The 11,316-nt window shown below is 42.5% G+C and overlaps 2 protein-coding genes across 2 annotated transcripts; both read right to left on the minus strand.

The window, feature by feature from the left end:
• Nucleotides 1-692: 692 nt before the first annotated feature.
• Nucleotides 693-3,064, minus strand: LOC147644830 (uncharacterized). Its single transcript, XM_086840058.1, has 3 exons — nucleotides 2,977-3,064; nucleotides 2,407-2,877; nucleotides 693-1,769 (listed from the first exon to the last, which is right to left on the minus strand). Exons 1-3 carry the CDS (start codon nucleotides 3,062-3,064, stop codon nucleotides 994-996), a joined length of 1,335 nt encoding a protein of 444 aa, XP_086696184.1. The 3' UTR covers nucleotides 693-993.
• A 199-nt stretch (nucleotides 3,065-3,263) lies between these two features.
• On the minus strand, nucleotides 3,264-4,016 carry LOC147644831 (uncharacterized). Its single transcript, XM_086840063.1, has one exon. It carries the CDS (start codon nucleotides 4,014-4,016, stop codon nucleotides 3,264-3,266), a length of 753 nt encoding a protein of 250 aa, XP_086696189.1.
• Nucleotides 4,017-11,316: the final 7,300 nt, after the last annotated feature.

The raw sequence follows: 11,316 nt of genomic DNA on the forward strand, positions 1-11,316 counted from the left end.
GGCGCGGGGGTGGAGTTCTTATAGCGGTTGCCTCCTCACTCACGTCAGAATTATTAATCTTCGAGAAATGTAACGATGATGAGTTCCTTTGCGTGAAGCTATCTATCAATGGTAGCTTTATTTTTATTACCTGTTCCTACATATCTCAATTGTCGGAACTTCCTATTTATTGGAACTACCTTTCTTCTATTCAGATGGCTTCCAGTAGACTTTTGGATAGAGACCAGTTGGTAGTCTTAGGTGATTTTAATATCCCTTATGCTATTTGGTGCTCAAAGAATTCCACCAATACACCTACGCAACATGACTTTATCGCTGGCTTGTTCGACATTTCGCTGTCTCAAGTCAACCATGTACGAAATTCCTTAGAGCGCTTTCCCGAAGATCTATATCATCCTACTATCGATGTGACTCTTTATATTGGGTCTGACTTATAGAATACTTCTGCTCGAGCAGCCATAAAAGTCCTCTGTTTTCGCAAAAAGAACTTTAAACCACTAAATAATTTTATATATGAATTTAATTGGCTCGATTTAAACATGTGCATTAACAGGGCAATTGCCATGGATATTACTTATAATTATGAATTAATTTTTTACTGAATTTGTTCCATCATACAATTCGCCAATCTCGAACAAGCTTCCGTGGTTTACTAAAGAATTGAGTCAACTATAAATAAAATATCTAAGCTGTATGATTAATGAATTTTCTAATTAGTTTATTAAAAAAAAATTAAATTACGAAAACCGATTTGTGGTGGTAGACTTTTGGCGAACGAAAAAAAGTGGTGCGTCGCTTCGAGTTCAAAAATGCGAATCATTATTTCATATGCTTAGCCTAGCTTATCTAAGGTTGGCGAAGGCGAGGCGAATTCGCGAAGAGCGCGAGAGAGCTTTATTGCGCTCTCGCCTTCGCCCTAAACTAACTAACTACACTAGACTTCAAAAATTGTGAATTCAGCCAACACCGGCCCCGTTGAACGCCTCCACGGCTTTAACATCCTGGAAGCGGCGCCAGCTTGTGGATCGCCCTTCGAAAGATGGCTCCATCGCTCCGTCTAAGGTCGACGACCCTGACCATGCCGTCCTCCCCTGCGTGCGTCGCGACGATCCGTCCTAGGAGCCACTGTTGAGGCGGCAGGTTGTCCTCTGCCACGATGACGAGCTGTCCCTCCTTGACGTTTTCCTGGTCGTGGTGCCACTTGCCTCGTATTTGAAGGCCCAGCACATACTCCCGGGACCATCGCCGCCAAAACATTTGCTTGGCTGACGAGACAAGCCGCCATCGCCGCAAGCAGCTGAGACCCGCCTGGTCCGGGGTCCGCAGTGCTGGTGCTGCGACGAGGGGCCCGCCTGTCAGCAGGTGTCCTGGAGTGAGTGCCTCTCCGTCGCTTGGGTCCTGGCTGAGAGCTCCGAGGGGCCGCGAGTTCATCATGGCCTCGATTCCGACGAGGACTGTCCCTAGCTCTTCTGCGTTGAGGAGTGCGCCGCCCACCGCTCGTAGGAGTAGGTGCTTGGCAGTTTTCACACCTGCCTCCCATAGTCCGCCCATGTGCGGAGCCCGAGGGGGTGTGAACGCAAATTCGCATCCGCTTTTTGATGCGAATTCGCGAATCGCGTCCGCCTGCTCCTCGAGCCTCTCGCGAAGAGCCTGGAAGTGGCGACTCGCTCCGACGAAGTTCGTCGCGTTGTCGCAATGCACGGTCTGGGGACATCCTCGGCGACCAATAATCCTTTGAAAAGCCAATAAAAAAGAGTCAGTACTTAGGTCTGAAACAATTTCTAAATGAACCGCCTTGGAAGCAAAACAAACAAATAAGGCAATGTAGGACTTATATGGGGGCCTTCCTCGTATTTTCAATGTCGTATAAACAGGGCCACAAAAATCAACGCCACATATTGCAAATGGGCGGAGAGCACGGAGTCTTTCTGCGGGAAGATTTCCCATAATTTGAGTCATCAGTCGGGGCTTGTATTTAAAACAGCGCACACATGATCGAACTGTCTGACTGCAGAGTTCCTGAGCGTTTATGGTCCAAATACGCTGTCGTAGGATGCTCACAAGTGCTCGAGGACCGACATGAAAATTGGTGCAGATGCCGGACGTAGCTCTGCACAAATTGGGAGCGTTTCGTCAACAGCAAGGGAAACTTGGCATCGTAGGATATAGGAGCGTTTGCTAGTCGCCCCCCAACTCGCAACAACGAAAAATTGCACCAAGTGCCGGTGTCTTCATGGCTGAACGGGTTCAATCGCTGAAGACTTGGGCCGACCTTGGAACCTTTACGAATTTTTACTATTTCTACTTGATACTCGTGATTCTGAATTATTTCGACGATCTTATTAAATGCTTCAGTATATTCAGTCGGTGACAGAGTTTTTTCGAAAACTATACTCTTGTCTTTACATTTTCTTATAAAGCGGAACATATAAGCGAACACTCTCAGCAGTTTCAGGTGTGACGAGAATCCCTCGATGACGTCCAGCAAATCGGAAGTTTGCACCGCAGCGGTCAGTCCGACCACAGTCTTTCTTGATTCCTGCCGCAAGACTTCCTCATCCGGTTCGAAATGAACATTTTTGGGCCAGTTCTCCTCCTCGTCCTTCAGAAATTGAGGCCCCGTGAACCAGATCGACTGTCCAATTTCGTTGGCGTCACAACCTCTAGACACTATATCTGCTGGGTTCTGCTTCGTTGGAACATGCCGCCATGTAGCCTGTCCTGACCATTCTTGAATCTCCGCAACCCTGTTCGAAACGAATGTCGACAACGACGATGGATGAGATCGGATCCAATGGAGAGTGACTTCCGAATCCGACCAGTACACGATTCGCTCGATAGGGACATTTATTAGCGGTTTGATTCTCTGGCAGAGATCTGCGAGAAGGTGAGCGGCACATAACTCAAGCCTTGGGAGCGTTTTTGTCTTGAGCGGCGCTACTTTCGACTTTGAAGTCAACAACGATATTTTGTAACCTTCAGCAGATTTGCTACGAACGTAGACGCAAGCTCCATAAGCTCTCATGGATGCGTCGGCAAAGGCATGTAATTGCACCGGTGACATCGGATCAGTATGCACAAACCGAGGAATAGCTATCTTATCCAATTGCGACAAGGTGTTTTTTAGCATTTCCATGCAGTTTCTAAATTCAGCGGAATTGACTCATCCCAGTCTAACTTCTTAAGCCACAGTTCCTGCAATAGGATCTTTCCCTTTATTACAATGGGACTTAATAAGCCGAGGGGGTCAAACAGCTTGGATGTCACCGATAAAATGTTCCGTCCGAGCGACAAGCTCGGAGACCCATGACAGAATCGTCAATTTTAAATTTGAAGGCATCTTCGCTAGGCAACCAAGATATTCCTAACGCCTTAGTTGACTCTGAGTCCGAGATAGGTATCGACTTAACTGTGCTCTCAGATGCAGTGACCTCAGGTGAGTTTGAAAACCACTTTGTCAATTCAAGACCTGCTGTTTGAAGAACCTGAGACACTTCAGACTTGATTGTCCGTAGCTCCTCTACGCATGCAGCACCAGTTAGCATGTCATCGACGTAAAAATCGGATCCAATTACGTCGGCAGCTCTAGGAAATGAAAGTTTCGCAGATTCACTCAACATTTTTAAACACCGAATAGCAAGAAAAGGGGCTGGTCCAGTACCATATGTAACGGTGTTGAGCTTGTATAATCTCAAGGATTCAGAGGGGTCTCTTCTCCACACTATGAGTTGAAACTGCCTATCCGCTTCGTTAACCATCACTTGGCGATACATCTTTTTTACATCGGCAGTCAGGGCATACCTGTGCAGCCGGAAGCGGAGTAGAGTGGAGTACAACTCTTCTTGGATTGTCGGTCCCACCATCAAGATGTCATTGAAGGCCACCTGAGTCGATGTTTTGCACGATGCATCGAAAACAACGCGCAACTTTGTTGACGTACTCTGGGGCCTCAACACACATTGATGGGGAATGACATAATGTGGAGTGGAAGGAATTTTGTTGTCTGTAGGCGACATATGACCTAAGGCGAGATATTCTTTCATAAATTCCAAATACATGGTCTTTAAGTCAGGATCTCGAGACAACCTTCTCTCAAGCGACAAAAACCGCCGTTTTGCAACATCAAAAGAATTGCCTAACCCCTTAGGGTCAGATTTAAACGGCAGCCTTACTTCAAACCGACCTGATGGCAATACCTGAGTAGTCTTCATGTAGTACTCTTCACATAATTTTTGCTCAGGCGACAGAATTTTCTTTGGATTTGGCATTTCCTCCAGTGACCCAAAATTTCTGTAGCGTGGTGTCAATCGACGCCAACGATTCTTCACTACAACTGAAACTATTCACAACTTGCTTCGGGGCTGCAGATTTATATCTCCCCGAGACAACCGAACCAAGAAGTGTCTTTTGAAGAGTTGGATAGTCAGGACCTTGTTTAATTTGACCAACAGCCAGCAATTCGAAAAATGATTCGTCTCCGATTAGCATATCAATTTTTTGAGACTTGTAAAAGTAGGGGTCTGCTAATGGGAGGTTCTTTGGGATCTTCCAATCGCTGACGTTCACCGATTGATCGGGATGATAACCGGTGATCGATTTTAAAATCCAGAAATCTAACGAGAACTCACTCCCATTGATTCGTGACTTCACCACGGTGTGTATCTTTTTCTTGACTTGAGAATTGGATTCGCCAATACCAAGTAAGTTGATACACGACTCCTCTCTACGAATCTGTAAGCGGTTCGCTAATTTTTCTGTTATGAAATTCGTTTGAGACCCAGAGTCCAGAAGTGCTCGGGCTAAAACGTATTCGCCGCTTTTGGTGCGCACGCTTACGATTGACGTAGCCAAGATTACCTTGTCCAATGACGTAGCATGCATAACATGTGACGTGGAAGGCTGCTCTTGGTTAAAAGGAGGAGAAATATTCTCTTGAAGGGGTGGCAACGCTTATCAGGCACTGTGTATCTGTGGAGCAGAATGTGATGTGAGCGGTCACAAGCTCTACACTTTTTTCCCTTGCATTTTGACACAGTATGGCCTTTTCGCAGACAATTGATGCATAAGGAGGCTGACTTAATTATTAATTCTCTGACTTGCATTACAGAGAGACGCCCAAACGGGCTGCAATTCTGTAGTGAATGATCTTCTGCATTGCAATAGCTACAAGTTTGCTGAGGCTTGCTGTTGGAGGAGGAACACGAAAATGAGCTTCGATTATGTGGTTTGCTTGACGGTAATTTTTCCAGCTTTGGTTTTGTCGATTCTTCAGCCGATAAATGCTGGTATCGGCGATTTAACATTTTTTCACAATCGGACCAAAGTGGCAATGTCTCATAATCGAGCTGTTCCTCCCATTTTTGTTTGGTCACTGGGTCGACTCTATTTAATACCAAATATATCAACATTGCGTTTGAAATTTTTGTATCATCTCCTATCGATAGCAGAGAACCGTAAATCGACGAAACAGTGTCGATAAGATTTCTCAAGGAGGATGCGGATTGATGCGATATTTTTGGAAGACTAAACAATGTTGAAATATTATTTATAAAGATGAGGCATTCGTTATCGTAAACCTTTTTTAAACTGGCCATCGCCTTTTCGTAATTACTCTCGGTGACTTGGTAAGCTTTAATTGTTCCTAAAGCTTCACCAGAGAGACATGAAATTAAGTGGTTAAATTTTTCGATAACTGGAATGCTGGCATCTTTATGAACCAAAGTTTCGAAGAGGCTAATAAAATTTTTAAATTCCGAATAATTTCCACTAAATTTTGGCAATGCCAAATTCGGAAGTCGCGCACGACTTCTTAATGGCAGATAATAATGACATCAATTTTGCCTTGGTCACGATGCTAAGTTCTTCCAACTCGTCGCCATATTCATCGCCACTATCTATTTCTTCTATCTGTTTTTGGATTTGATTTGCCTTGCTAATTGAAGCATTTAAGTTTTCGAGTCGACATTTCAATTCTTCTTCTAAAATCGGAATCGAACCCTGTTCCAGCCGCTCGTTTAATCGGCGAATGGTTCTGACCCTATTTTGGAGCTTGCTTTTTAACTCCTCCAGAAAAGATTTATTCTTTGTGTCCAGGCTCATTTTTACGAATTAATTAAATTAATTTTCCCAAGAATGATAATAATGGCCGAAAATTATTGTTTAAAGCAGAAAGATGACGAAAGTATTAATTATAGCTTTCGAATCTAATATAAATAATATCAAAATAATATCAAATAAACACTCAATTAAAAATAATAAAAATATATATATATATAAATATTATTTTTAATTTAATAAATATTTAATATTAATAACTAATTAATTAATATTACAAATTAATATTTTTATTTTGTTCGAAAAGTCTATTAAATATTTTTTCTGATGACAATAATTTATTTAATTGAAACGAGTCACGCAGTATCAATAATAATAGTGGGTGCAAGTGACGCCGAAAAGTGTATACCCGACAAAAACAGGGTAGCGCGTCACTTGGCGGTCCGCCAATCAAATGACCGAAAAAGAGTATACCCGACAAAAACAGGGTAGCGCGTCACTTGGCGGTCCGCTAATCTAAGCGCGCCAAACTAAAAGAGCCCAACAACAACAACGACTACACCGGCACACAAGCGAAAGCGAAAACGAAAAAGTTCACCGCTGCAGCTGCTAGTATATAAGGCTTTATGTATTGGTGCGCAAGCTTGGATTAACTTCCCAACTATTAAAGCGAGTTCTAACGAGAGAGGGGGGGGGCGACAGTGATTGCAATATAATACAATAAATAACATAAATCAATGTTGCGTCCAAGTGCGGTTCAATTTTATGTATGTATGTATATGTTAATTTTAGACAATATATATAATTGAATAAATACATGCAATGTTGCTCTACTATAAATACGTACATATGTGCCAAGAATTGAAAGCGAGGTGCAATATTTCAGCACAAGACAATAAACAATAAATTTATTTTACTCCAGCTTTCAATTTTTTTCACAAATACCTCTGCTTGGTGATATATACATATATATAAATATATTCCAGCTGCCACTTTCCTGTGCTTCTTGCTCCCTCGTTGATGGCAGTAGTTGGCGCAGCAGAGTTTTTTCCCGACCGACACGGTTAATTTATTTAAATTATTTAATTAAATTATTTCACACAGCGCGTCGCGGGCAACAATTTCTACAAGCACTAGTCACTGGCTTGTTCAACTGCACTTCTGTATTTTTATATTTTTTATATATATGTATGTATTTATATGTATATATATATATATTCTGTGTCACTGTCACTATTATTAATTATTTAATTATGTTGCCTTTTGTTGTCTTGTCCACCCGGGGGCGCCATGAATTTTCTAATTAGTTTATTAAAAAAAAATTAAATTACGAAAACCGATTTGTGGTGGCAGACTTTTGGCGAACGAAAAAAAGTGGTACGTCGCTTCGAGTTCAAAAATGCGAATCATTATTTCATATGCTTAGCCTAGCTTATCTAAGGTTGGCGAAGGCGAGGCGAATTCGCGAAGAGCGCGAGAGAGCTTTATTGCGCTATCGCCATCGCCCTAAACTAACTACACTAGACTTCAAAAATTGTGAATTCAGCCAACAATTAATTTAAAATCATCGGTTCTCAATCTGCCCTTTCCTCTTATTTATCAGCTCGGTCAAACTTTACTGTGAGGAACGCTCAGTGTTATAAAAACTATTTAACTCGTTGTAGGGTCCAGTTTTCACAGGACCCAAACCAGTATAATTTTATGTACACTAAACTTAAGCCTAAAACAAATCCTTCATCGCTTTCATTTGAAAACACTACCGAAAATAAAGATCAGGCTATAGTAGTTTTATTTTCGCAGTTTTTTCAAGCAACTTATTCAAACGCTTCGAATTTACATCAGACTTATTCCAACGTCATGCCCAAATCTAACTTAATTTGTAGTCCTAGCTAGCTTTAGATCTTCATCGTGTCAAGCCAGTTTATTCGCCTGGTTCCGACGGAATTCCTGTCTGTGTGCTTAGGTATTGCGAAGTCCCGTGCTATTCCCTTATGAAATGGTTTACCTTAGAAACCACCCATTTTCCCCTTATTTGGGTATCGTTTGTTATTTTTCTGTACAAAGTGGTAGTTAATCGAATGCCAACAAGTTTAAAGGAATCTCTAAGTTGTCGGACATTCCAAAACTTTCGAAAACAAAATAATAACTTCCCATTTATAGTACTTTTGGAGATCAGTTATTTCTCCAAAATGGATTTATAAAGCGAAGATCAACAACAACAAATGGTTTGGAGCTATTTTCAAAGGGCTTCCATATCAACTTTCAGATAAATTTCAGTAAAGCATTTGACTCTGTTAACCATTCTCTCCTTGTTATGAAATTCGATATAATAGGTTTTCCAGTTGGTCTTCTTAGTTGGATCTTAAATTAGCTGAATGGCAGGACGCCTCTTTACCTAACGTTCTAAGGGTTACCTCTGGCGTCCCGCAAGGGAGCCAATTGGGTCCCTTATTGTTTACATTATTTATAAATGGCCCGCCCAAAGCCTTGACTATCTCCACAGAACTTATGTACGCTAATGACGTCAAGCTTTGCCTGGCAGTCGGAGTTATAAACAGATCTTAATAATTTCCAAACATATTAAACTTAAACGGCTCTGGATGCAAGCTAATGACATTCGGTCGTGTCGTTCCTTAGCTTGCAAATTGCCACTTTCTCTTTGGAAAAAATTTTTTTTTTATGATTTTAGTGTCCGCTTGGATCCTAAACTTGACTTTATCGATTATATTTCATATTAGATTCTTATGTGCAAATTATAATGATTTGAACACACTAATCTTTAACGTAGATAGTCTTCCCAAACTGAAAACTATAATACTAACCCACTTAGAACACATACAGGCAAACAATCTGGGAACCGGAAGTAAATTTTCTTGTACTCTTATCTAAATTTTCTACTACTAACTACTTCTAACTAACTACTGCTAACCCAACATGCCCCTGCTTGGTTTCCTAGTGGCCACTTGAGTGTACTGACCGTAGTGCATTAACGTCCATTATAAAAAAAAAACCACAACAAAACATACATACATAAGCATACAGCAATCTTCAGCAAATCCCATCAGCATTTTTAAGGGAGCAGAAAAACAGAAATGTCATCCCTAATTGATATTGTCTCGACCACTCTATCCAGCATTACAGCAAAAAACTCCTTCTTGAGAAAAAGTTCTTAATAGTTGTTATAATTCCAATAAAACGTGTCCTATCCGATTCAATAATTTTGAGGTGTTCCTTTAAGGTGAAGAAAATTTTCACAAGAAAGAACTTGCAAATCTTGGTTTTGTATTGTGATGTGAACTTCATCATTTCTCTTTAAGTTTTGTTGATTCTTTCAATTTAACGTATTATTTTTTATTATTTTACATTTTGTTATTGGCCGTAAGTAAAGACGAAGTGATAAAGTTTCTCCACGAAAATGATTGAAAGCTATGTTCTATTCAGCTAAGTATCCGTTTTTTTATTTTTATTTTATTCCAAAATTTGTAAAGCAGATGATGTCATCTATTCCCTACATATGACCAAATAGATCGTTCATGATTGAAATATACCATCTCATTTTTAATAACAACTTGAAGTGTTTGAATTTTCTAATTAGTTTATTAGAAAAATTAAAAAATTAAATTACGAAAAAAACCGAGTTGTGGTGGCAGACTTTTGGCGAACGAAAAAAAGAGTGGTGCGTCGCTTCGAGTTTAACATGCGAATCATTCTATCTCATATGCTTAGCCTAGCTTATCTAAGGTTGGCGAAGGCGAGGCGAATTCGCGAAGAGCGCGAGAGAGCTTTATTGCGCTCTCGCCTTCGCCCTAAACTAACTACACTAGACTTCAAATTGTGAATTCAGCCAACACCGGCCCCGTTGAACGCCTCCACGGCTTCAACATTCTGGAAGCGGCGCCAGCTTGTGGATCGCCCTTCGGAAGATGGCTCCATCGCTCCGTCTAAGGTCGACGACCCTGACCATGCCGTCCTCCCCTGCGTGCGTCGCGACGATCCGTCCGAGGAGCCACTGTTGAGGCGGTAGGTTGTCCTCTGCCACGATGACGAGCTGTCCCTCCTTGACGTTTTCTTGGTTGTGGTGCCACTTGCCTCGTATTTGAAGGCCCAGCACATACTCCCGGGACCATCGCCGCCAAAACATTTGCTTGGCTGACGAGACAAGCCGCCATCGCCGCAAGCAGCTGAGACCTGCCTGGTCCGGGGTCCGCAGTGCTGGTGCTGAGACGAGGGGCCTGGAGTGAGTGCCTCTCCGTCGCTTGGGTCCTGGCTGAGAGCTCCGAGGGGCCGCGAGTTCATTATGGCCTCGATTCCGACGAGGACTGTCCCCAGCTCTTCTGCGTTGAGGAGTGCGCCGCCCACCGCTCGTAGGAGTAGGTGCTTGGCAGTTTTCACACCTGCCTCCCATAGTCCGCCCATGTGCGGAGCCCGAGGGGGTGTGAACGCAAATTCGCATCCGCTTTTTGATGCGAATTCGCGAATCGCGTCCGCCTGCTCCTCGAGCCTCTCGCGAAGAGCCTGGAAGTGGCGACTCGCTCCGACGAAGTTCGTCGCGTTGTCGCAATGCACGGTCTGAGGACATCCTCGGCGACCAATAAACCTTTGAAAAGCCAATAAAAAAGAGTCAGTACTTAGGTCTGAAACAATTTCTAAATGAACCGCCTTGGACGCAAAACAAACAAATAAGGCAATGTAGGACTTATATGGGGGCCTTCCTCGTATTTTCAATGTCGTATAAACAGGGCCACAAAAATCAACGCCACATATTGCAAATGGGCGGAGAGCACGGAGTCTTTCTGCGGGAAGATTTCCCATAATTTGAGTCATCAGTCGGGGCTTGTATTTAAAACAGCGCACACATGATCGAACTGTCTGACTGCAGAGTTCCTGAGCGTTTATGGTCCAAATACGCTGTCGTAGGATGCTCACAAGTGCTCGAGGACCGACATGAAAATTTGTGTGGTGCAGATGCCGGACGTAGCTCTGCACAAATTGGGAGCGTTTCGTCAACAGCAAGGGAAACTTGGCATCGTAGGATATAGGAGCGTTTGCTAGTCGCCCCCCAACTCGCAACAACGAAAAATTGCACCAGTGCCGGTGTCTTCATGGATGAATGGGTTCAATCGCTGAAGACTTGGGCCGACCTTGGAACCTTTACGAATTTTTACTATTTCTACTTGATACTCGTGATTCTGAATTATTTCGACGATCTTATTAAATGCTTCAGTATATTCAGTCGGTGACAGAGTTTTTTCGAAAACTATA

Source organism: Drosophila serrata, unplaced genomic scaffold (genome assembly GCF_035046125.1).
Source record: "Drosophila serrata isolate PLE 108 unplaced genomic scaffold, ASM3504612v1 contig_86, whole genome shotgun sequence".
NCBI lineage: Eukaryota > Metazoa > Arthropoda > Insecta > Diptera > Drosophilidae > Drosophila > Drosophila serrata.

Coding starts and splice junctions, on each gene's coding strand:
- LOC147644830 (XM_086840058.1), bottom strand. CDS start 3,064: ATGTCACCGGTGCAATTACATGCCTTTGCCGACGCATCCATGAGAGCT. Junction 2,878..2,976: donor TCGTAGCAAATCTGCTGAAG/GTTACAAAATAT, acceptor ACCTTCTCGCAG/ATCTCTGCCAGAGAATCAAA. Junction 1,770..2,406: donor GTTCCGCTTTATAAGAAAAT/GTAAAGACAAGA, acceptor AAATTGTTTCAG/ACCTAAGTACTGACTCTTTT.
- LOC147644831 (XM_086840063.1), bottom strand. CDS start 4,016: ATGTCGCCTACAGACAACAAAATTCCTTCCACTCCACATTATGTCATT.